Raw genomic sequence first — 26,694 nt, 5'->3', positions numbered from 1 at the left:
AATAATTACATGAAGTGGGATGGTCTGAATTGTCTAAAAATGGTGTCGACCTCCCATCAGGGCATACCAAGGATTCGGCACCATTCCACTGCTCCTACTGCGGATTTTTTTCATGACAGCAGTTGATAAGTGTCCGAAGGGGACTACATGAGCTCTGACTACAGCAAGGATGATGGATTAGTCAAATATCAGCCTGGGACTTCCAAGTTGTGGAGATAAACATATTTTCAATTTCAACTGGCTCTTGAGTAGTTACACACGCTCTTCTGCATTCCTGTCACTTTATTTCCATTTGATAGTGTTTTCGCAACACAAAAATTTCTATCACGTTAGGTGGCTCCTCCACAACTTCAACCAGTGCAAAGCTCAACCACACACGTCAAGTGGGGTTTGACCATCCAGATTTCAAAGAACAGCTCCTACAGCATATTTTCAATTTCAATGGCAAACCAGATCACACTCTGTTACCCTCTGCACAATGTGGCAGCCATAAACTACAAAAAGTTCAAAAACACCGAAATTGCATGCTGTGCTATGAGCAGAAAAAGACTAAGCTGAAAATGATTGGTTTTAACATTTTACAAATGTTATTAGAATGGGTAAAATGGACTTTAGCACATCTAATACATGAAACAGCCTTCGACGACTCGGGTTATGAGGGATGTCGCAATGGAGGGCTCCAGAAATTTTGATCACCTGGAAAACATGCACTGACATCACACAGTACACGGGAGCCTTGCATTTTGCCCCAAGTCCCTTGGTTCTGCTAACCCCCGAGCAACAGCAGCAGGCCAGTACACAAGTGCTCGCTTTTTGCTAACAAGTGCACGGAGTGCAATAACATTAATGTACCAAGTATCATGAAGTTATTGCACTGTGTGCACTTGTTTGCAAAAAGCGACCATGGCACAGTACATTTGAATGTGCCAAATGTGTTCAAAATTACATGTTTTCAAGGTTCATACAAAAAAGAGGGCAAGGAGGTACTTGTCAATCGTAAAACAAAGTGTGAACAAGGGTTGAGGGCAAGCCTCAGTTCACTAGCCAGCATTTTGACAAGAGGACTTGTCTCTGTTGTCAACTTCAAAGACAAGTGCTCATGTCGAAACGGTGACTAAAGAACTGGGGCTTCCCATGTTCCTCTCATTTTCCCTTTATTTTATGTTTTCTACATGTAATTAAACTAAGCCATCCTTCTAGAAAAAAAAAAATCAAATGTTTGCTTACTTACGGCACCTAAATGCACGTTACTTTCGTTTCTGAACTGTGTAACACTAGTCCATGGCAGAGCAATATTGTTTGGAAGCCACTTGCCACACAAAAAAATTTTAAATAAAAAATAACGGATGTTTACGCCACAGCTGGCAAACCTGTTGCAGGTGCAACAGGTACTGTAAACTTCAGCGAAGAGAACACAAATGCAGAAATCCTGCTCCCTGAAATAAACGATCAGGGGAAGGTTCAAATATTTGTTGTACGCTGAGGCCCCAGCTCCTGCTGACATATTGCCACGCGATAAATACCAAAACTTCACCGAAAACGCCCCGACAGCGGACAACGGTGCAAAATTATAAAGGAGGATTATAAATTACGAAACGTCAGTCACCGATACACCAGAAGTTTATTTAAGCAACACTGCCACGACAGTTTCTCAGTGTTGGTTTTCTTCCGTGTTCGGCAAGTAAATGCAAAAGAAAAAAGATGAAAACAGGTGATGTGGCGTGCCAACACCCAAAGCTTCTCCGGTTCGAACTAGTCTGCACAGAGCATTACAATCGTTTGATCTCGATCACCTGCTGATCACATTCACTGTATTAGAACCGAGTATACTCTCGTAGCGCATTATACTAATAAATGAAACACGCCCAGTGAACGCGTTTGACAGAGTTTAGTCAGCCTCGCCACAAATGCCCCACATGTTCCTAGACGAGCTGCATTCACATGTAGCAGTAAAATTCGTTCGTCTCGCCTTTGGGGCGAATCATGCACGGCTGCGAGTCGTCAACAAAATGCAGTTTAAGCCTAAGGCTCTCGTGAAAAAACCACTTCGCGGGCCGACAGGTGACTCACTTTCAGCGTCTCCGTTTTCAGATTGATGGTCCATGCTTTTATCGTCCATGGTGATGCACTTGTGTCACGGGAATGCGATTACTTCATAGTACAAAATTTCGGAACCTCATCATTTCGGGGATGCTCATTCCGCATAGCGGAAGTCCTGAACGGTGACAGAAACAAAAAAGTAAGCAACGCTCTCATCGCCATCTGGCCTGCTAAGGCTCAGTTCCGGTCAGCTGAGCTAGCTGATTGATTCATCACGCATGTTAAGCTGCTCGTAAACTTGCCAAAAAATGTGCTGGCTTGTTTCTTACCCCAATATGTTAAACCTTGACAAATATTTTGTCGTAACACGTTTTGCGGAGCAGTCTATTTCGGTTTCGTATTCCGCGATGCGGTGCGCGCAAGGCAAGCGCTGGAGAGTCAGTCGGTTGGTTGGTTGGTTGGTTCACAGGTAGGGAAAGGCGCAGTATCTGTCACACTTGCTCTGTGGACACCTGAACCGCGCCGTGAGGGAAGGGAGGAAGGTGGGAGTGAAAGTGGAAAGAGAGAAATAGGAGCCGTAGTGGAGGGCTACGGAGTAATTTCGACCACCTGGAGACCTTTAACGTGTGCTGACATCGCACAGCACACGGTGTCAGCGCACGTTAAAGATCCCCAGGTGGTCGAAATTACTCCGAAGCCCTGCGACCACCTGGGGATCGTACAAACGGCGAAAAAATCATTCGGTCATGCTCCACCCGCAGGGCTGAAAATAAAAATATTCGATTTTCTGGTAGTGCCAAAGCACTAATCCGGAGGCTGACCCGAACAAAATCGTTTAACATCTGTATGCCCGCTTTCGTGTACGTGACCACCGAGGAGTGAGGCAGATACTGTGCTCTTCTTTCCCTTAAAAAAGAAAGAAACTAAATACATCTAGGTTAGCTGAGAGTAAGAAAGCTATTAAGGTATGAGAGGCGCCGCAGTGGAAAACTCCGGAAATTTCGATCATTTGGGATTCTATAACGTACACGCGCTGACATCACCGTGCCAGTTTCTGAATGCTATAGCGCAAAGCAAAACCCTGGTAAAATGATTTCTCACAATTTAATTGGCTTATGTAGACCATGGATACTTTTTGCAGCTAAATTCTTTTCGATGTCAATAAGCTATTTCCTTCGAGGTTTAAATAATTCATTGCCGCAGGAATAAAATTCAGAGAAGATGAGAGCGTAAAGAAACATTTTCGTGTTAAAGTATATTTGGTGTCAATAATAATAATAATAATAATAATAATAATAATAATAATAATAATAATAATAATAATAATAATAATAATAATAATAATAATAATAATAATAATAATAATAATAATAATATATTATTATTATTATTATTATTATTATTATTATTATTATTATTATTATTATTATTATTATTATTATTATTATTATTATTATTATTATTATTATTAACAATAATAATTGGTTCACAGAAAAGGAAAGATGCAGTATCTGTCACACCTGTAGACACCTGGCACGCACCATTAAAGGTAGGGAGGAAGGTGGGAGTGAAAGCGAAAAATGAGAAAGGGCTGTCTGGGGGGCTCCAGTAAAACAGTTGATGTAATAATAATAATAATAATAATAATAATAATAATAATAATAATAATAATAATAATAATAATAATAATAATAATAATAATAATAATAATAATAATAATAATAATAATAATAATAATAATAATAATAACAGGTGGTCGAAATTTCCGGAGTCCTCCACTACGGCTTCTCTCATAGCTTGAGTCGCTTTGGGACGTTAAACCCCACAAACCAAACCAATAATGATAGGTCACAGGAAAGGAAAGGCGAAGTATCTGTCAAAATTTCTCTGTGGACACCTGCTCCATACAGGGGTTGTTGTTGTGGCTGTAGGAAGAAGGAAAAGAAAATGCACGGGCCTGCCTCCACTGTCTCGCGCAGACAAAAGAGAAAAAAAAGAGAAGAAAGAAAAGGAAGAGGGAAAGAAAGAAGCGCGCCGCAACAACAGCAGTCATCCACCACCGAAGCGGTGACGGGTGCAATGACGGCCTAAAACAAATAAATATTCGGTGGCAGGAAAGCCCCCGCCGCAAGCGGCAGTGACCTACCTGTCCCAGTTTGTCAGTTGTGTTGTGGCTGTAGGAAGAAAGCAACGAAAATGCACGGGCCTGCTGCTGGCTCCGTAGCTGAGCCACCTCCGCTGCCTCGTGCGGACAGAAGAGAAAAAATTGGCTGTGGCTCAGCTTGGTTAAGCCTGGTAATTGCGAAGCAATACGTGGGTTCTGCTATTGTACCGCTTGTGGTGATGCTCTGGTTATGCTTATGCTAGTATGGCTATGGTGATACTCTTGGCTGTGCTATGTTTCTGCTATGTTTGGCATGGGTAAACACGCACAGACAAGAATGACGACACACACATGAGCTCGTCGCTTGGAAAGCCGTTCTTCTCGTTCTTCTTCTGTCTCCGTAGCTCGCTGATGCTTTCTCTTTGCAACCTGCCGAAGCGTATAGGCTGGAGGCGGCATCTCATAGGCTTGACGAGAAGAGCGGAAGTCAGGCCGCGGCCGTGGCTATGCGCCGCGCAAGGCGACGGCGTGAGAGGGGGCCCCGTTTTTAAGCAAATGGTATGACGTCACATAGCGCGCAGCGCCCCTGGTGAGAGGAGCGGGAGTCAGGCCGCGGCCGTGGCTATGCGCCGCGCAAGGCGACGGCGTGTGATAGGGCCCCGTTTTTACACAGATGGTATGACGTCACATAGCGCGCAGCGCCCCTGGTGAGAGGAGCGGGAGTCAGGCCGCGGCCGACGGCGTGAGATGGGGCCCCGTTTTTACACAGATGGTATGACGTCACGCAGCGAGGTCACGCGAAAGGTCAAGCGTGGATATGCGGCCGCGGCATGGCACGGGCTGAGGTGGTAGCTAAAGTAGTATTGCTTCGCAATAAAAATAGACAAAAAAGAAGAGGGAGAGAAAGACGCGCGCCGTAACAACAGCCGTCGTCCACCACCATCGAAGCGGTGGCGGGTGCAATGACGGCCTACAACAGATAAAAGTCAGTGGCTGGCTAGCCCCCGCCGCAAGCGGCGGTGACCTACCTGTCCCAGCCCCATCAGGGGAGTTTGTCAGTTGTTGTTGTTGTGGCTGTAGGAAGAAAGAAACGAAAATGCACGGGCCTGCTACTGGCTCCGTAGCTGAGCCATCTCCGCTGCCTCGTGCCGACAAAAGAGAAAAGATAGACAACAAAGAAAAAAGAAGAGGGAGAGAAAGACGCGCGCCGCAACAGCCGTCGTCCACCACCACCGAAGCGGTGGCGGGTGCAATGATGGCCTACAACAGATAAAAATTAGTGGTTGGCTAGCCCCCACCGCAAGCGGCGTTGACCTACCGTCCCAGCCCCGTAGGGCCAGGAACTGCCACCCTTCATCACCTACTCCCTCGAAGTTTGTCAGTGCACGTTAATACCCACAAGTGGTCGAAATTACTTCGTAGACCTCCACTACAGCACTACTCTCTCTTTACACTTTCACTCCCCCCTTCCTCCCTTTCCGTACGGCAGGTTCAGGCATCCACAGGTCAAGTGTAACAGATACTGTGCCTTTCCCTTCCTTGAACCAATTATTTTATTACTTTATTATTTAGCTTTTGGGGAAAGGAAGGCTCCGTATCTTCCTCATTTTTTGGCGGACACCTACACTTAGTTCAAGGTCAATTTAATCAATTATAACAAGCTCCGCCGCTGTGTTGCAGTGGTTAAGATGCCTGATTACTGTGCCGGCCGGAGTACCCGGGCTCAATCCCAACCGTCGGCGGCTGTGTTTCGATGGAGGCGAAACGAATATGCATCCGCGTGCTGTACGATATCAGTGCTAGTTAAAGATCGCAAGGCGAACACAAGCTTGCCAAACCGCTTTCTTTACAAAAAGAACGCGACGGAGGAGAAAGGGTGCGTGGCACAGCCTCTCAAGTTCGCCTCGTTGCCGACTACCGGCGCTACTACGCCTTGTCCAAGAACGTTCTCCCGAGACCTAGAGCTCTAAAATGCGTTGTTCTCAAATATTTTCTTTAAATGAGGCAAGTAGAGTTTCCGCGAGTTATTTTTACTTTAAATTACACGGAAATAAAACGAATGCAATTCAATTCGATTCGGTTAATTTGTCCTGTGGCTAGTGTAAGCAGCCAAAGGGGCCATATGCATTTCGCGCACCCCACCGTAGCAAGAAGAGCATATCCGTCTCGTCCCAAGGCCCAGCATATCGCTTCAGAAAACCGCGGAGAGGCTAGCTAGGCGCCAGAGCATACTAAAACAGGGCCCAATGTCTACACCTTTCTACATTTTTTTCTTCGCTGGTAGCGAGCTTCGAATGGTTCTGCGTAGTTGAATAAAATTGAAGGGACATTTAAAGAAGTACAGGCACCAAATTCTGGTGGCATTTCTCTTGTTAATAATGCGTAAGAAATTCCTGTGTATGTGTTGCGACGCGCGTCTTTCTCTCCCTCTTCTTTTTCTTCTCTATTTTCTCTTCTGTCCGCAGGAGGCAGCGGAGGCGGCTCAGCTACAGAGCCAGTAGCAGGCCCGTGCATTTTTTTTTTCCTTCTTCTTACAGCCACAACAACAACAACAACAACAACAACGACACGTGGTCTTCGCCTACGGTCGGTACATAATTTTAATTTAATTTTCTTTTCTTACCAGTTATGGTTTAGGTTTCAGCTACCGAGTGACGGTTGTGACATCACAATTAAGTCTGGCCATGCGCGAAATGGATAAAAAAAATGACAGCGATGTAATCGCCGACCATTCACTCATTGTAATTCCTATTCTTGAGGCAGGCAGACTGGCTTTAGCTTTGTATGCTGCATTCAAACGACTTGCACGAACGATTATATCAGGCGTTGTTTGTTTTTTTTTTCCTCACGTTACCTAGACTTGACTTGGACGTCACAACCATCGCTTAACTGACTCGGTTATTGAAACCAAGACCGAAACAGAGGAAAAAATTAGCTCGACTGGAAATTATTTAGCGGTCGTAAGCTAATATCACGTGGTGATCCGTATACAGTAATATTTTATACATCATTGCGGTGGATAGAACACGAACCCCAAAATTGATGGGGCAGTTTTGAGGCTCCCGTTTGATGGCTCCCCTTACGGATTCTAGTTCGTATGCATACATCTTGATGCTCGCTTAATTAGTAACCTTTTAATATGTGTTCTATTGTTCCAAACATTTTCATTAGTATATAGTCTTAATTAAGCAAGCACTTTGTAAGGCCATCCGAAATAGATGTAAAGCCCCACTTTAAGCAAGCCGAACGAAAGTGCCCGAGTGACAATAGATCCAAGGGCCCTGGAGGCCTGCATTCCGATCTGTCTCCCATACCAAAGGCGAAGCATGGTCAAGTTGACAGCCCCTTCGGACTCGGCCATGTCGTGTGTTCTTGTGACATCAGACAATCTGACAAGCCACGCCATTGCACAGCCGTGTCATCTGCCAACCACCACCCACAGGAGTCACGCCAGTGATTTTTCATTCACAACGCCGTCAACGCCGACACCTAAGTGTTTGAAAAACGGGGTCTTTAACGAAATCGCGTTATACCAAAATTTGGGAACTTGAAATGACGCGACGGAGTTAATGAATCCCGTCTGCTTCTTCCTTTGTGGATCCTCGTTCACGTACATACATTTTGGTAGTGGTTTAATTACTGATTAATTTGTGCTTATATCGTATCACACAAACTTATTAGCATGCGGTCTAAGTAGCTATATTACGTAAACGCTTATATCGTATACGCCCAGCATTAACCAAGCCGTGCGAACGCTCTTGCGAAGGCTATTATAGAGGTGGCATGGCCGACTCGGAATCCAAGGGTCCCAGGTTTGATTTCCATCTAAAAGAAGCTATACACGAGTTGGAAACTCCTGCAAACTTGGCCACGTCATGCAGTCCCCTGACGTCACGCAAGCTGTCGGCCAGTCATTGGCCGGTAATGTTGCCTGAAAACTACCCCCTGCCAGAGGCACGCTTGCGATTTTTATCTCATAAGTCCAACACCCACGCCAAACGGCAATAGAGGCGTACAGTTGGTTTTGGTAATGTTGTTAGCTATACGATGTGGAAAAGGCTGGTAGTCTGCCATTCCCTCGTAGGGGGCACCTCTTGGAGCCGTTGGGGGAATGGAGAAGTGATCAGTGACGCCCTGGGCTGAGTATAGCTCAGCGTATCATTTTACCCGCCCCCTCCTCTTCCATTAATCACCACCTCCAGGGCTCTTCGCAGGAACAGAAATAAGAGAAAGTAGATAATCAACGATTAACTGAAGGTACAGCAAGCCCGCAAGCACAGACCCAACATCGTTCAGAGGTAATCGCTGATATTGCATGTATGCAAAACTTCTGTAACGGGAAAGGAACGTTAACATTTCAATTGCTGATTGTCGCTCGTGATGTGTGCTTCTCTGACCGTCATTGTGCCGAGGCTAAATCTCAATTATAATGTATCACCAAACTGGTCAAAAACTCGATCCTCTCTGCTTCAGTTCACTCTTCATGGATGAGGGATGAGGGAACTAAACAATGAGAGGAAGATACGATGTAGCAGTTTGACGCCATATTATCTAGGTCCTCCTGGTGTCATCGACGCGAGCTGAGACCGCGTTCCAAACCCCTAGCGGTAGAGGTGGGGGTGAAAATAGAGGAAAATATGCGTCTTGATTGTCATGGGGCTCAAGAGAGGCACAAGGAGAGTTCGACAGCACAAAGATCATATGAATTTTCAGGAGAGGAATTAGCCAAACAAGTTGATTTTGTCTGCATTTATGCATACTGCGCCACCTGGTTTTTCAGCAAATGCATGACATTCAGAGATCAGAAGCATTCTAGGGAGAGAGGTCTATTCTTCCCTGAGGACAATAGTTTATTCCAGATAGTGAGGCATTCGGCAAGATACGTGAATGTTGGCTGCTTCAATGCTCTACTGATTTGTTTGGTTTGTGGGGGTTAACGTCCAAAAGCTACTCAGGCTATGAGAGACGCCGTAGTGGAGGACTCCGGAAATTTCGACCACCTGGGGTTCTTTAACGTGCACCGATATCGCACAGCACACGGGCGCCTTGCTTTTCGCCTCCGTCGAAAAGCGGCCGCCAAGGCAGGGATTAGACCCCGCGTCCTTGTTAGCCCGCTAATGCACATGTACACATGACAGGGTGACCAGCGCTTGGTTGCGAGAGCAAAGCCATGAACCCTCTTGAGGAACCAGCACGTACAGGCAGCTAACTTCGCATCCAGTGGCGAGGATGTCAGATGGCGAAATACAATATGCCATGCGATACAATACAGTTAAAGTCCCAGGAAGAAATCTTTTCAATTTGTTCTCTACAATTTAAATTTTGCGTATTATTTTCGCTTCTTTTCTTAGTACTAAATTGAATTGAGTCAGCCAAAGAAAACAAACGCAGGATACGAGTAGCTAAGCAGAATGTTCAGTTGGGCTAGTTGGTAATATATATTCATAATTGTAAAAAAGCGCGAACAACAGTGCACAAGAACGAGAAAGACACGGTAGGGTCTTGTGTACTGTTGTTCGCGCTGTTTTACAATTATGGATACTAGTAAAGGGAGAAGAGAGAAAGTGCAGAAAATATTGAGAGTCCAGTGGATATGCTGGCTTTCTTCAGGAGGAGAATTTTTCGGAGACGGTATGTGCGCTGCTGAACAAAACAGACTAACGAGCTTAATATAGAAAACCGTTTATTATTACACACATGAATACTCTAAACTTTCACACTCATCTATGTGGTCCACGAATTATGCTCTCTCTCTAGCTCCCGTATACTTTGCAATGTACAGTTCTCGCCATCACAAGTTCCGCCACTGAAGGAGCTTTTCGACATGGGGGGGGGGGGGGGGGGGGGGGGGGTGCAGAGCAGAGGTAGAGTGTCCTCCCGACGAACTTGTGCTTAAAGTTTGCGCTTGCCAGTAGCGCTGGTTGTAGGGCTGAGACGTTTTATATATTATCCAAAAACGATCGACTATGCGCCCCGAACTTGACGTGCAAATTATATTGGGGCATGATGGTTCAAACTGGCCTGGGAAAATGCAATAGTGATAACTGCTGCCAGAACAGCAGCACGGCTGAACTCTGAGCTGGAGGTGGCTCCGTTGACAGAGAGGAAGGAGCGGAACACGGTGCGCTTAGATTGGATGCCGGCGCCAGCAGGAATGGCCCGCACGTTGTCGGCCACTAGTCCAAAGCAGGAGGCATCGCTACCCAAGTTCCAGCGCAGCTTGCGGAGTTCCTCGAGCTGAGAACAAACACCGAGAAAGAAAAGCATAAAAACGTGACCTGTATGACAAGAGCGTCGCCAGAATGTTACCTGCACTTTGCAATATGCATTACTTGCGCCTGGTATATGCGGCCTCCCAACAGTAATAGGGAGACATCTAAATTCTGAGCAGGAAACGCCTTACAAATGTCTTCAAACAGCTACAAATGATGTTTTCAGCGCACTATACAGAAACGTCTAGGAAACGCCTGTAGCAAAAACTGCACTCGGAAAAAGTTTTCGTCTGACTCATGAACACTTGAAGAAGATATATTATGTTCAAGCAGTTGGCGCTAAAAATATGGCAGCGCACGAATGTAACGCACAGTCCTTCTTGGAAAATTTATGCCTAAAACATTCAAGTGTCTCATCGACTCAAGTAGAACCATGAAAGGGATACGTTTTGTGCTTTATTGTTGTAAGTAATGTGGAGAAGAGATACCTCGATATATAATTCACGATTATTCCCAATTGCGGGGATTCACAATCCCCTGTCCTTATAATAACGGCAGCGCGTAATTACACCGCGAGTTACGCGCGCTGTTAAGGAGGTTGGCGGAGGAGAGGGCACACTGGCAAAGCCACCTAATGGCGCTAACACTGGCCACCCCCAACCGCCTCCCAGCCTCTCGCGGCGATGTTGCGCGGGATTCCCTCTTTCCTCTCGGCGTAACCCGGAGACCTTCTCTCCCCGGTCCAAGTCGAGCAGCGCGTCTGTCCCAACTCGCTCGGGCCCCGCCGGGGTGGTGCAGTGGTAAGACGCCCGACTACTGTGCCGGAGTACCCGGGTTCGAACCCGACCTCGGCGGCTGCGTTTCAATGGAGGCGAAACGAAGAGGCGTCCGTGTGCAGTGCGATGTCAGCGCACGTTAAATATCCTCAGGTGGTCGAAATTACTCCGTAGCCCTCCACTACGGCTCCTCTTTCTCTCTTTCCAGTTTCACTCCCACCTTCCTCCCTTGCGTGCGTGGTTTCATGCAGTCTCGTGTTCAGGCTCCTCCATGTAGCTATTGCTCCACGACAGGGAAAAATTTGTTGGAGGCACTCAGATCTCTCGTAAGCCCGGTAAGGCGAAATCCTTTCCTGCGACTCTTAGCACTTATTTGCCGCTTTTTCACTCATTTGTTTCCTTTTTCCCCCTTTTTTTTTTCTCAACTTTTCTCTTTTGGTTGCTTTTTACTGCTTTTTTTTTCTCTTTCACTGCTTTGTTTCCTCTTTTACTCTTGGCTGACTGTTTTCGATGTTGCAACGCAATCACGAGGTCTGTCAATAAAGCTTTGCAACGTTTTTGCACGTTTTTTGCACAATTTTGACATTCTTGGCTGTTTTGATGTCTTCACACTATACAAGCGTTCATGGCTATTTCAACGTTGGATTAATTTTTGGGGCTCTAATTAACTTATTATTCCACACCAACGAAATTTTGCACAAAGACATATTTTCACCCTCTACCGCATAGAACCATTCTTTCGTCATTCTTCGACAAGGATAGTGTGACACCCTCTGAGATGGACACTTTGTGCGCACATCCATGAGCCTATAAGGGCTTTCGCCTTAATAAATCACGCACAGCCAACTAGCCTGTCATTGCGTATATTAAACATCATGCTAACCTTCAGAAACTATTGGGGTTGTCATCTACCGAGCTTGATTATGGGTTTCTTTGGCCACTGTTGTGGTCGAAGTACTATAGGACGCGAAGCGTGAACGTACGTCTACACGCACCTGTTTCTGCCCGATGGGAACGGTCCTCTTGAAGACGACGTTGATGACCCTCTCGGTGCACGGGGGAAACGAGAGTGAGCCCGGGTAGATGTAGTACTCCATTGTGCTCCGGGGCAGCAGCGATGAGATGGGGAACTCGGGTATCGTGTGTGTACTATGCTGGGCGGACAGCTCTTGTAGCGCGTACAGGAACGGGAGCAGCTCCTGGTTGTTGTCGGCGACCTCCTGCACGTCAGGCGATTACTGAATAGAGTATGAGAAGGCAGCTAATCAAGGGCGATACAGGTGATGGCACGTGCGAAATGTGGCTCCTGCAATGCTTCAGTATCGTGCTAAGAGCTTTGAAGAAGAACACAGTCCATGTTTAGAAACAAGCCTGCCTCGGTCAACAGGTCAAGTACATCATGGCCTGAGCACACACAAAAAATGCCATCGACAAGAAATTGAAATTGTGTCAGTTTGGCTTTTTCGACAATGACGGAGTTGACGACACCGTTCGCCCCAAAGAAAAAAATATCTGTGATGATTATCGTTGAAAAATTATGCGGGTTGGCTCAAGACTTGACGACTTCGAATAGACGCGTCATCACTAGTGATTTTGAAATAAACCCCTCAAGCACATATACTGCGTATATATATATATATATATATATATATATATATATATATATGGTGTCGTACATTGCTCAATGTCACAGTTCACCCAGCGTTCAAAAAGGTGACCAAGGAGAATCCTAGTAATGAAGCAGAGCCTTGCAGCATGCACAATTAAATAACTTTTCAAGGCAACTATACTTTAACGGTCCCGTGTCGCAGAAAATCCAACATCGTCTTCGCCGTCGTCGGCCGTGAAAATCCGGATTGAACAATAAAAATCAGGACCAGGTAAAAATGTTAGGATTGACGCCAAATTTCAGAGGGAGGGAAACCATAAGAAACAAGTGAGCTGAAAAGAAAATTGGGTTAATTTGTGTTGGGGTGGAATTCCAACCAGGACCCGTGAGACAGTGTTACCAAAGTAGGCCTGCGGTGTGACCTTGAATGTGACTACCGCAAGTGGACACTAGATAATCATTTTATCAGAAACTTTTATGAATTTTTAAGAGAGACCTGTTTACACTTCTTTCTCCTACTTTCCGCTCCCTTTTTTGCTGTGCCTGATGGCAAACGTATCGAATAAAAAAAAAAAAAAACCATCAGGACCCTGGAATTGCTAGACGGCCACGTCCAAAAGCCACGAATGCGTTCTTTTTTTTTTTTTTTGCATGGTATTTATTACACGCAGTTATGCGCAAGAATGTGATATACGTACAAAATATTTACAAAGAATGTCATCCAGCAATCGACAGCAAATGCTCGCTGGTTCAGGTTGGGTAAAGATGGGCCTACTGAATGCGTGATACCAATAGGACCTGATAACGCAATCGCATTGTACTCTAAAAGGCGAATCTTAAGCGTCCCCAAAGTTCTATTTCTTTATAATTGAAATGTCACAGCGCACCCGCTTAAAAAACGCGGACATTATTATCCGTTCGATCATCTTAGCACTGCTACACTTTGTGAAAGGTGTTAATCTTAACATAACTCGACGTCACGTTTGTGGAATCTTATACAAAATTTGCCGCATACATTAAGCGGCATTTTCCTAACGCTCGCGTTGTACCAATACAGCACGGCGTAAATGAAATTTGATGTACGGTGACAGACTTGAAGGTAAACAGACCAACAATTTGTCCTCTGGCAGGCAGTTACATTTACTGCTTTTTCATATACGCAGTCTTCTGTTTCACCACAAGCTGTTATTGCGAGTTATGAACGGGTTATTATACAACTGGCAGGGGGCAACTTTCTTCAGCGTAGTATTGTTACCAGCGCTGGTCATCGGGAAACAGCTAAATAATTTTGTCTATAAAGCTAGTCAGATGATATCGAATAGTTAATTTCTAACTATTATCACTCGGCGCCGCGTTTTAATTAATCATTAGTAGACCGTCGTTGGGAGTAGCGGTAGGAGCTTTTATATTTCCGAAAATTGGATTCTCGTCGGCACTACAGCGAGAGAAGGCCACGATCTTCGGGCGCGGAAGCCTAACCCGCTGTCCGGTCGTGTGTGCGTCACGTGTCGGTTTTCGTGCTGGTCGACGTTTTTGGACAGTGTGTTGCGAGCAGAGAATTGGCCATGTTTCTCTCAGAAATGTGTTTGGTTACTATGCGGAACATCGCTTCACTTATTTCGGCGAAGGAAGGAAATTCTTCGACGGCAAATTCACCACCACCGGAAGCGCGGCCGCCGTATAGCGCTGACATGATCCCATCGTAAGGCCTCAAACTGGGTGACTCTATTACGTAACATCGCTGTCAAAAGCGCAATCTCCAAAGCTCAACCATGCAGGGAGAATGGGATTCGTGATAACAATCTCACTGATCGTTTGCCACCTTTATTTTACTCGGCAATTACGACATAACAATCATATCTGGCCGAAAATGTTGACGAGGCGGCTATAATGGCTCCCATAAAATTTATCTGGGAGCATGGACGGACATCCAATGACGGTACGAAGCGTTCTCGTTTAGTTTGCTCAGCCTTTACCCCTTTCGGCATGCGAACAGCGCCTGCTCGGCTCATCCGCTTTCTCTTTCTTTCTTTCTTTCTTTCTTTCTTTCTTTCTTTCTTTCTTTCTTTCTTTCTTTCTTTCTTTCTTTCTTTCTTTCTTTCTTTCTTTCTTTCTTTCTTTCTTTCTTTCTTTCTTCCTTTCTTTCTTTCTTTCTTTCTTTGCTCTCCAAGCGCTCGAATGAATTCCTCCTGAATGACTGCTACAACTGTGTTTGGTGATCGCTCATTGTTTTTACCTGCCCCTTTTTTGTTTTATGCAATTATAGCCTGCAAATCCCTGTATGCCGAGAGTTCAGGGTGCGTCTGTCCTCATTATATGAGCGTACGTGCGAACGCGCAACGGACAAAATAACAGGACGATGACCTCGTGAGAACATAGGCACGTTTGAGGCTAGGTCATGTACCACGTCACCGCTGAAGAAACAAGAAAGCAGATAATTGTGGACGAATGCCTGAAGGAAATGAGGGTGGGTCAAGTGCTGACTGCAAGTAATTCCCTGAAACATTCCAAGCATGGGAGAAGAGCAGGGTTTATGGGAGAGGACAATACAGAGGGCAGAAGAACCCCTATAAATTTTGCACCTGTTTTCCGCACCTCGACCAAACAGTACTGGCACGTCCCCTATGCCGCCAAGTGTACAATTTGCCGCACATGTGCACGGCAGCCTCAAAAGAACGGTATAGTGCGGGGGAAAAAATGCATCCAATTTCTGAAACAAATGTATGAGCGTATTATCTATTATTTTGTTATATGACGGAAGCTCCTTGGTGATTTAATTCAAACTTCGTTCGAGTTTCTTTCAAATAATTTTCATGTTTGCTTTAAAAGTCATTCAAGGTACTCTTCTCTCGACGAGCATTTAAAGCTGCTTTTCTAAACTATTATGCACAGGTTACGGTTTCTAATTTTATTTTTAGAATTCAAATTCAGTTTCCACAATTCGGTAACTATACCGCTACATGATAAGCGAAAAACGAATCACCGTGAGATAGCTCGGGTAACCTTGTGCAGGATTAGCTGCATTTATTTCCCAATATTTAAAACAATTTTTGTCACCTGTATCGCAGGTATGTGCTTCGGCTCGAGCTCAGAATATTTACATTTTAAAACTACTGCTCATCAAAACAACCCATAAAGTGTGAAGTTCTATGCGCGGTTTTCCCATTTGTTGTTTACTTTACATTTTGCACTCTCGCACTGACACACTGAAGCACCGTTCCGTATGACTTATATTGTTAGTGGCGTGAGAAAAACTGCAGCGTAGAGTCGCACATACCATGCACGGCCTAAAATGCTCCTCACTGCACCTAAGCTCTTTTCGCCTTGTTTAACGAAACGCCAGAGGTTTTTAACAAATGCCTTCTCAAATTATTCTTCACTAGTGTGAAATTGGCATTTGTTCTTAGCCAAATTTCGGTAATGCGAACAAATAACAGCGTATTGGACGTATCGTACTATATAGACATAGACGTCGATTCGTGACTTCATAGACCGATCAAATTAATGGTTAAGACGTCGAACATCGTAGTGGAAAATATATCGACCTTTAGGACGCAGGGCACATTGTAAGGAAATCTCCAGAACAATGAGAATTGGTCGAAGTGTGTGCACCTAGAGCGCTGAGCAGCTGCTTACCGATCCCCCGAAAAAAAAAAATATATGGCCAATATATGGTCTGCACCAAGGAGGCTGAAACGTACAAGACGAGATAAATACTTTATTTGATATCAAGGAGGAGAAACGAGTATAGATGCAACATTATGAAACAGGAATAGAAAAGCTTGAATTGCAGAGCAAACTCAAGTTGATGCTAATCTAAGCTGAACTGAAGAGCCGGGTTTCAAGGAACTTGAGCGGGATCGATAAAGCGGAGAACGGATAACTATATCGGGCAAAGCAAGAAAAGGAAACGACCGCCGCAGAAAGTTAGGTGGGGAGGGGAAAGAGAGAGAGAGGGGCTATGAGATCAGGAATCTTGCTAGCATGAAGTTGCCAGGCAGCTGGCACGGGAGGCTATAGCCTGTGGTTAAGATGAAAGCAGTGACGACAAATAGGGTAAATGCAGTTATGGTACGACAGTGTTAAGGCCAGCGGCGAAAACTGCGTCAGCAGCGACGACAGTTAAATTTCATCCTGAAGGGATCACGGAACGAGCTCAGCCAAAAGCCCGCAAGACAAACACACAAGCACGCAGAAGGTTCTCTAAGAAGAGAAGTTATGGCGGGACAGGTAAACGGCATACTGAATTGGAAAGGACTGTCCGATAATGGTGACTCAGTAAAGAAATCTCTCAGACAAATCCCCTTTCTCAGGGATATTGCCTTCAGCGACAGCGATAGTGTAGCGAGCCTTCCTCAAGGACGGTGACTTATGTGACTTTACATGGGGCATCATCGAAGGCACCCACTCCTTGGCCCGAAGGTCCCCTGTCACTTTAGGAGAGTTAACTGCTGAGCTAATTGGTTCTCAAACATAATTATATATGGTATTCAGCGCGACATGGACACACGTGTGCTATCTTCTTTCTTGTGTGTGTCTGTGTTGCTCTGAATGCCCCATAATTATGTCCCCTATCACCTAGGTCAAGGTGAACATTACCCTCGTTGGCAAGGAATAGGTGAAAGAATTCTCAGTTACAAGATACGACGGCAACACTTTAGTCTGAGAAAACCCCATTCAAAGCTAGTAAAAGCAGCACGCATTCGACCGACGGCAACTATAATGACCCCAACTCACCTCTAGAAGGATGACCAGAACAAGCAGACCATTGGCCTCCTGGAGACAGTCGTTATCGCTCGCCATCTCGGTGGTGTGAACAAGCTGCAACTGCGTGAGAACAAGACCGTCGCATACTTTCCACTGTGCTTTCTCGAATTATGGCGACGATCACTATTTGATTTTATTGGCGGGAGAAAAAGTATAAACAACATTCGCGCGGTACACTGCACAGAACAGCCTGTGTGGGGGCACCAGCTAGGCTATGAGCGACCGAAGCAGGCGCGACTGCTGGTCGCATAGCGCACACAACTTCGGTTAGTGCACGCTCTCGAAAGTGTTTTCGGCTCTCTCGAGGAGTGTGAACGTTTTTCTCGGGTCGGATGGAATTGATCTGCATCTGTTCTTTTTGCTCGCGCAAGTGAAATTGTGTGCGCTATGCGATCAGCATTCCCGCTCGTAGTGACCAGCTGTGTAGTGCTGAGACAATAGCGGGCAGGCATCATGTTCTCATACTGCCTTTTCATTATTTTTTTTTTTTACCATACCCCTACCCTGCCTTATCTCCAAATTGATCCCTTTTTTATTTCCTCATATTTCCTCGGCCCGAGTGCCCCCTCTTGTGCATTATGTTACTCTATGCATGCAGTGTCATACATTGGGTGCACGCGGGCAACTCTGCATGACCAGCTATAGGCTTCACTGATTCAACCACTCACCTCCGCAGCGTACCGCTGGTTTTCGACAACGTGTTCGGAGCCAGAGTGCGGTTCCATGCCGAAGTGCAGGGTACCCATGAAGAAGCTGTACTGCACGTACAGGGGTCCGCCGAACACTCCCAGGTCCATACCGAATGGGTAGAAGAACACTATACGGTAAGGTTGGGTGGGTGAGAGGGAAAAGATCACCAAGCCGAGCAACAGGTTCATTCCACTGATAAAAGCATCATTAACGAGGCAACATCAGCTTGTTTGGATAAATAACGCCATGACTAGTGTGTATTCACCCTTTTCAAGGGGATATGTCAGTGACCCAATGTTTTCAAAGCGTTTCAACAAATAAGGCCGAGTACTAGTGATACTTAAGCTTGAAGCCATTGTATTATCAATCAATAATAGGGGCATCAAACCTTGTACTTCACGCATGCCAGGAAAATGCTCAAACGAATAGACCATCATTGAGGTGATTTTTCAAAGTGTGGTAAAGGCTGAACATGATGTCCGCATTTGCAGTGCACTGTTATTCTATCGCTATATTTGTTACTACTGTGCAGGTATACGGTCGAACTTGTTCAAATTGATAACATCGGTAAAGGTAAGCCGAATCAGTTTTTGCAAATTCGATTTTAACTGAAAAAAGTTAAGTATGGGTCTGAAACGTGGAGGCTAACCAAGAGAGTTCTACTTAAGTGGAGGACAACCCAGAGGGCTATGGAACGAAAAATGGTAGGGGTAACATTAAGGGATAGGAAGCGTGCAGAGTGGGTCAGAGAAATAACTCAAGTTACCGACATTCTAGTGGAAATTAAGAAGAAGAAATGGACATGGGCAGGACATGTAGTGCGAAGAGAGGATAACCGATGGTCGCTGAGGGTAACAAACTGGATTCCAAGGGAAGGAAAGCGTAGCAGGGGGCGGCAGAAAGTTAGGTGGGCGGATGAGATTAAGAAGTTCGCAGGGGTCAAGTGGATGCAGCTAGCACAGAACCGGGTTATGTGGAGAAATATGGGAGAGGCCTTCGCCCTGCAGTGGGTATAATCAGGCTGATGATGATGATGATTTCTGGCGAAAATATCGCAATTGGACCACTCTAAATATTTAGTGTAAATTAGAGTAGGACACGGAAAAAAATACAGAAAACATTGGGACTAAGAGCACGGTGGAATAATGTTGTCTTTAGAATTTGGTAACGTGGCTGAGGGCTTTGTCGCAGTGATCGACGAACACAGGCGTGCAGCTGACGGTCCGGTTTCTCCACTGCACGTGAGGACACCGGCAAATCTTTGGAACCGTACACCTAGCAAGCGTCAACGCGGAACCACAGAGTCCTTCCTGTTATGGCTTCCGCGACGGTTATGAGATAGTTTTATTGCTTTCGTACGCACACGAACCGCATGGCAGCGCTGAGGGCAGCCAGTAAATAAACGACAAGTCTTTAAAACTGCACATTCTCTAACGACATTGCCTCACGACCCGAACCTCTAACTACAACGTTTCTCCTTTTTGTTACGACTGCACAACATCGTTCTGTTGGGATGTATCTGAATACTGTCATTTCTGTGTTAACTACTGCTACGTGGGTTGCTCGTATAATAAAAAAAGAAATCGAGGGCACTTAGCTTCTGTTTTTAAGAGTATGAAGTGATATCGTTAATGGCTTCCCCCTATACGTCATCTTTTGTGTGACCTCTTTCGTGTATATCCACTTCGCTTATTGTCTAATCCATTAATTTGTGCCTCTGTTATCTTTCATATATTCATTAGCATACAGTCGTAAAATGCCCAGTCACGTGAAAGACCGACCAACGATATCTATAGGACTCTGTTCAATCAAGTCCTGCAGACGTATCTGCGAAGCTTAAGAATTGCGTGTCTTACTCATCGCCCAAGGGTACTCGTAGGCTCCATTCCCATATCACCTCCCCTTTTGAAAGTAGAGGCCCGAGGCATGTCATATGGTCTCGTAAAGTCGGACAAACTGCCTAAAATCACTACGCGTACATGTCGCCAGCCACCTGCCACCTGCCTACAGCCACCTGCTATAGCCATGCCCGTGATTCTTCGAACGACGACAAAGCGAATTTTCAGCAGAACGTGAAGTTTAATGCTAACGCGTTAAATGAGAGGCCAAGACAAACTCTGCGTCACATTAGACTGCACAGGGATCCATCATATAAAATACCTAAAAAGTGAAAAATTGTAATAATATTGAATAAAATAGTTGATTTGCGGAATAAACACTGAAGAAAGCCCGTGAATTTCCGAGAAACGCAAAAGAAAAGGGCACCCCCTTTTATCAAAGATATAATAATCTGTATGTTCAACGTGTTCAGGGCCTGTATGAATTAAGGAACACAAGAGCTCTGTATAAGACAATCAAAGATATCAAAGGAAGCTTCTGTGCTAAGATGGGCGTGATAAAGGACAAACGAGGCAAGGACCTCACTGAAGCCGCAGAGATAAAGAAGAGGTGGCAGGAATACACAGAAGAACTGTACAAGAAGGACCCGAATGTGCAAACCCAACATAAGACGGTTGTGGTCACTGATCTCGAGCCGGGCATCCTGAAGAGTGAAGTTGAATGGGCCTTAGCCAGCCTTGCTAAGAACAAAGCTAGCGGAATTGATACAATTCCAGCTGAGTTGCTTCAAAACCTCAACCATGACGCTGTTAACATTCTGCATACATTATGTCAGAAGATTTGGACAACCCTGCAGTGGCCACAGGATTGGAGGAGGTCAGTTTACATCCCCATTCCAAAGAAAGGCAGTGCCAAAGATTGTTCCATCTACCGCACGATCGCGCTTATTTCGCATGCTAGCAAGGTGATGTTGAAAATCCTCCAAGGTAGGCTGCAGCAGTATGTGGATCGGGAACTTCCGGACGTGCAAGCTGGGTTTCGCAAGGGCAGAGGAACTAGAGACCAAGTTGCCAACCTTCGCTGGATCATGGAAAAAGCAAGAGAGTTCCAGAAACCCATCTACTTCTGCTTTATTGATTATGCGAAAGCGTTTGACTGCGTAGATCACAGCAGATTGTGGCAAGCTCTCCAAGAGATGGGAGTTCCAATTCACCTCATCTGTCTCCTCAGGAACCTGTATGAAGGGCAAGAGGCCACAGTCAGAACTGGGCATGGTCTTACTGATTGGTTTCCGATTGAGAAAGGAGTGAGGCAAGGCTGCATACTGTCGCCCTGCCTATTTAACCTATATGCAGAGTGCATCATGAGGAAGGCTGGTCTGGACGAGTCTTCAGCTGGAGTGAAGATTGCTGGAAAACGTATCAACAACCTTAGATATGCGGATGATACCACTTTAATGGCAGAAAGTGAAGCGGAACTCAAGAGACTTCTGATGCGCGTACAAGAAGAGAGTGAGAAGTTTGGGCTTAAACTGAACATTAAAAAGACAAAGATCATGGCGTCTTGCCCTATCAAGTCCTGGAGCATCAAGGGACAAGAAGTGGAAGCTGTGACAGATTTTCTCTTCTTGGGCTCCAAGATTACCTCGGAAGGAGACTGCAGCCATGAAATTAGGAGACGCCTGCTTCTGGGAAAGAGAGCAATGGTTAGCCTTGACCGCCTAGTAAAGAGCAGAGACATTAGTCTGCCAACCAAGATCCGTATAACTCGTGCTATGGTCTTTCCAGTTGTGATGTATGGATGCGAGAGTTGGACTGTGAAAAAGGCTGACCGCCGAAGAATTGACGCGTTTGAATTGTGGTGCTGGCGAAGACTCTTGAGAGTTCCTTGGACTGCCAGAAGATCAAATCAGTCAATATTGTCGACCATAAACCCTGACTGCTCATTGGAGGGTCAAATTCTAAAGTTAAAGCTCAGCTACTTTGGTCATCTGATGAGAAGAGAGGAGTCGCTGGAGAAAGATTTGATGTTGGGCAAGGTTGAGGGTCGCCGGAGAAGGGGTAGGCAGCGAACGCGATGGTTAGATGGCATCCTCGAGGCACTGCAGATGAAATTATGTGATGTTAGGAAGATAGTGAGAGACCGGAAAGCGTGGCGTGACATGGTCAATAGGGTCACGAAGAGTCGGACACGACTGAACGACTGAACTGAACTGAACTGATGTTCAACGTGACCAGCGCGTACCATTCTTGAAGACCTCAAATATGCATTTTGGGCCTGCATTTGTTTTACGGCGTGACCCTCACGCCTGCACTACAGAACTGCACCCCATTCTCACACCACCTTGGCCGAAACGCTTGACGAGGCCTTTTATGACTTCCTTTAGAGATAGGATTGTCTGCTGTGTTTGTTAACATCATCGGCCTGAAGGTCTTTGTGGTTACCCAGCTTTTTTCAAGAGTATCGAAATAAATGATCAATCGGATTTCGGAACATATTGTTATTAAATAGTGCTCTGCTTTTTTTTTCTTTTTTTTTTTTGGAGGGGAGTATATAACGTACGCCTGGCGTTAGGAACACGTGGTCTCACGCTGTTACGGAATGTCGCAAGTTCGCAAAACGCGACGTTAAGAGGACTCGGTATGCCGTTCCGGACACGAACGCAGGGTGCCTGCGCGTCAGTCTGCGGCGGAGCGTAGCCGCACAATATTTCGACACCGACGCACACGCGCGTGCCTTCCTGTTTGTTTGGCGACAACAGACTCCAAGGAGAATGCCCCTGCCGCGGCTTTGTGGCGTTGAGCAGCATAACTTGTTTTACTCGACTGGGCGTAAAATAAGCGGCGGAGTAGAAGGCTATTGCTTGTTTTTTCTTCGCTTTGAAGGAAGGCCAAAATGCCAGAAAATTTTTAATAATCTGCGCTTCTCCTCTTATTGAAAAGTTAACATTCAAAAGACAGATCAGCCCGCATGGTGAACTTGTTTACTCGGACACGCGTTCTTTGTCATGTAGTCTTTGTGATCAAACGCCTGCTATTTGCGACCCATTTCTGCAGCTTTAGAATTGTTCACTTACTAAGAATAATTACTCGAAAATTCTTGCATTTATGTTTGTCTGGAAGTGTTTGTTTCATCAGTGACGGCTGCCACATGGCAACTGCAACATGTGGAAGGTATTCATTGGTTGGTATGAGCCAGAGAGAGTGCTTCTAGTTTCTATACATCTTCATTGCACTGAACCCTACTGCATTTCAGTTTGAAAGCACAAATGCGGAATCTACTACCCCGAGCAAAATCTTGTCTTAAGTTATGGAGCAGCTGCAAAGCAATGCGCTGCTGTGCATAGCAGTTGCATAACAACGGCATAGCAACGCGTTGCCGAGGCAACGCAAGTCCCACAGTATGGCGCTGCAGTAGCCCAGCCAATCAGTCAGAACAAATATTTAATTAGTCACAGATATGCGAGTATTCAAAAAAATTAAAAATAGGGCAGTAACAGAAAGCTAGACGACAGACGAGCAAAACCTGTGTATCACCGCTTACGCGCAATATTACAATTTTAGCCAAAGTTATCTGCATTCTTTCTTTAACTGCATGATTTCAGCGCCTGCTATAGGGCGTATGCACCTACGTCACAGTGGTAGCCAATTTATGGCGCATGAAGCACCGCGAAAGGCTGCAGGCATATCTAATCAGCTTATCGTTATCAGTTCCGACTTGCACTGCTGAAGCTGTGCTCAGCACCGCAAAATGGCTCCCGTGACGTCACTTGAATACCTCCCATCCAAACTGCCGCAGCTTCGTGGGAAGTCAATATCTTTTAGTTTAGTTTATTTTAGTTAGTTGGTTAGTTAGTTAGTTAGTTAGTTAGTTAGTTAGTTAGTTAGTTAGTTAGTTAGTTAGTTAGTTAGTTAGTTAGTTAGTTAGTTAGTTAGTTAGTTAGTTAGTTAGTTAGTTAGTTAGTTAGTTAGTTAGTTAGTTAGTTAGTTAGTTAGTTAGTTAGTTAGTTATACAGCGTTTTATAGCGCCTAAGCGAGCGACTGTGGTATCATGCGCCATCAATACCTTTTAGGTAAACCTTTCGAGGGTTTTGACGGATAAGCTGCTGTCAGCTTGTACGGCCTTGTACCTACGCCGACGCTACGTAATAATCGCGAATGATCACGACTTCCACAGACGATTCGATTCGGTCACAGACGCAGTGGATAAACAAGACGATCAAACTCGACCGCTTGCCTGTGGTGCCGAAAATTTCGACGTCGAGTTGCAGCCGCGAGTCGTAGTTGAAGAACTGCATGGGCTCGAAACGCTTGTATTCGGACTGAGAGAACAGTATCGATATTGGCGACTGCTGGGAGCCGTCGCACGAAGGGTATCGATGATTCCAGCCGCTGGAGTCTGCGTGAATATGGCATAGCTTGACAATTGACCGCGTCGAAGGTCATCACATATTACATCGGAGGTCATTGGTTATGGTCACGTAGTGATTCAATATATAGACTGATTGCTTTATATAATCAGTGGATCAATTTATCCTTATAGGTAATGACTTTATGTGTCTAAACATTGATTTATTTCATGCTTCACATATGATATAGCTGACTGCAGAGCAGTGCGCAATGAGGCAAGATTATCAACTCCGAGACCAGCATAGCAATGCTTGGGCAAAACATTAGGAGCAATGAAATAAAAAAAAATGAAATTAGTCATATTCATCTGACAACAGTTAAGGTGAGATGACAAGTTTTGATAATAATATTATTATCTGGCGTACCGAGCAAGTGGAAGACGAAGCTTTTGGTCGCACTGACGTTGAGTGTGTATTTAAGAGGTGCCCATCGAGTCTGGAATAGCGTTACCCCCTACTGGGTGATTTCCACCCGTTACATGTTTGGTGGAGGTGCATGGTTCAATATAATACTTGCAAATGGAGATCGCCATAGGCTTAAAACCTAGCTGTGACATAATACATATGGTGTAAAACTTGGCGCCGGTAATTTTCCTCGATTGGCGTATACGTGATAGAAAATAATGCGCTGACAGGTACGTTTCTCGCCTAGCCGGAAATCAACACTTGTTACATGTAACTGCGCGTCGATAGATCAATATATGTTGGCTCCGGTGCAAGCATGTGCCGAGGCAGTACCCATATCAAGGTAACGCAGGTGTTGTGAGGTTCGCCGAGCATGGGAACCTAGTGTGTAGGGAAAGAGTAAACACGAGTTATTTTGAGCTTCAGCAATAGTCTAAAGGGTTAGGAGAGAGGGAAGTTGACAAGGAACGCTAGCGAGATCGACGACTGAGTGATGATTGTTTAGGAGAGAGGAAAGTTTACTTAAAAGGAACGCTAAACCTGAGTAATGGTTATCTGGCCCTTTACTCAAAAAATCAACGCTGTCTTCCGAAAACTTATGCTTAAAAAAGTCACAAGAAATACTCGGAGTTCCAGACAAGAACTACCAGTAAATGTCTTTATTTTCGAGATTCCATTAAGAGGATTCAGATGATGATGATAAATAAAACGCTAATTGCACACTAGTGGGCAGTCAAACTCTCCCACTTATGTTTTAAGCGAGCAGCGTAAAAAAAACAAACAAAAAAAAAAGCCACCCCTAAAACTTCGTATCTGATACCGTCCTCGAACCAGATCCAGAAAGTTCGGTATTAAAAATATGAGCTCATTGGTCTGCTTTCCACAACACTGCATGGCTAAGTGAAACAAATGGGAATACCGGGAGGGGTGTTCACTCGATCATGCGGTACGTTTCTGCAGCGGTCTCCGAAAAGATTAGTCGAGGTAAGGATAGGAAATGTTTCGCAAGGCTTCGAGAACGTCTAACCTTGTTCCTGCAAAAGAGATAGCGCCGGCGGTGCGTGCCGCCGGTGCACTATCATTCCTGTTAACGCGTTGCACCGCGACGGCCGCTTGATCTTTGGGTCGTACCAATTGTGCCTCCGCAGACGTATCGGATGAGCCTCTCACGCAGTGTCGTTGTTCAAAAAATAAAATAAAAAAAAGGAAAAGATGTTTCTTTCGCAGAGAATACAAACCGCCGTTCGGCATGAATAACAAAATATCTCACTCAGCACATCGGCGTTGTCGAATTTCGGGCAGGGTGGAAGGGCCCCGTAGCTCCAATCGAGGGCTCTGCATTTCCTGTACGCCTCTGTGTAGACAGGAGAAGAAAATAAGAGTGGAGGGAAGAAAATCAGCCCTGCTATACATCGGCGCAAGGAAGCTAAAGAGACAGCTGTACGGCACCTGCCATGAGTACTTTCCTTACTCCCAGCTATTAGAGAAATTTAGCTTACCGTGATCCGCCACCGCGCGTTCCACTGCGCATGCCCAGATCCACTTGACCTCGATAGATGGCGCCACATACTTGATGTCGGCACATAGACCTGCCACGTCGTGACCAATCAGCTTGTGCGCCCCGCCCACGGGCGGTAGATGGTCGTGTTGGCGGATCGCGGTTCACGGTAAGCTAAATCTCTCTAATGACTGACGATGCGGAGAAAGGGAATACGGTAGCGGTGGCGTCAATATTTTCCACTAATTCTACAGAGAAAGTTACATTATGTTCTATTTTGATGTGAAGGTGAGGGTAGGCAGCGTTACGAACAACACAACCTTTAATCATCATGGCGACTATTCGA

The 26,694-nt window shown here is 45.4% G+C and overlaps 2 protein-coding genes across 4 annotated transcripts in view; both read right to left on the bottom strand.

The window, feature by feature from the left end:
- LOC146196952 (rab GTPase-binding effector protein 1-like) overlaps nucleotides 1-2,245 on the bottom strand; it is a 56,940-nt gene extending 54,695 nt beyond the window's left edge. For all 3 annotated transcript variants that reach the window (XM_084598672.1, XM_084598673.1, XM_084598674.1), the window contains exon 1: nucleotides 2,071-2,245. In XM_084598672.1, the coding sequence (XP_084454798.1) occupies nucleotides 2,071-2,119 (49 nt within the window). In that variant the 5' untranslated portion in view covers nucleotides 2,120-2,245. The remainder of the gene's footprint in view (nucleotides 1-2,070) is intronic.
- Nucleotides 2,246-9,991: 7,746 nt separating this feature from the next.
- Nucleotides 9,992-26,311, bottom strand: LOC146196951 (carbonic anhydrase 1-like). The gene is made up of 7 exons (XM_084596423.1): nucleotides 26,300-26,311; nucleotides 26,121-26,204; nucleotides 24,274-24,435; nucleotides 18,177-18,325; nucleotides 17,479-17,568; nucleotides 12,128-12,352; nucleotides 9,992-10,381 (listed from the first exon to the last, which is right to left on the bottom strand). The coding sequence occupies exons 1-7, from the start codon at nucleotides 26,304-26,306 to the stop codon at nucleotides 10,136-10,138; spliced, it is 963 nt and encodes a 320-aa protein (XP_084452549.1). The 5' UTR covers nucleotides 26,307-26,311; the 3' UTR covers nucleotides 9,992-10,135.
- Between the last annotated feature and the right edge of the window lie 383 nt (nucleotides 26,312-26,694).

Source organism: Amblyomma maculatum, chromosome 3, assembly GCF_055883805.1.
Source record: "Amblyomma maculatum isolate TAMU_Amacu chromosome 3, ASM5588380v1, whole genome shotgun sequence".
NCBI classification, from domain to species: domain Eukaryota; kingdom Metazoa; phylum Arthropoda; class Arachnida; order Ixodida; family Ixodidae; genus Amblyomma; species Amblyomma maculatum.
This window is presented reverse-complemented; position numbering and strand designations above follow the sequence as displayed.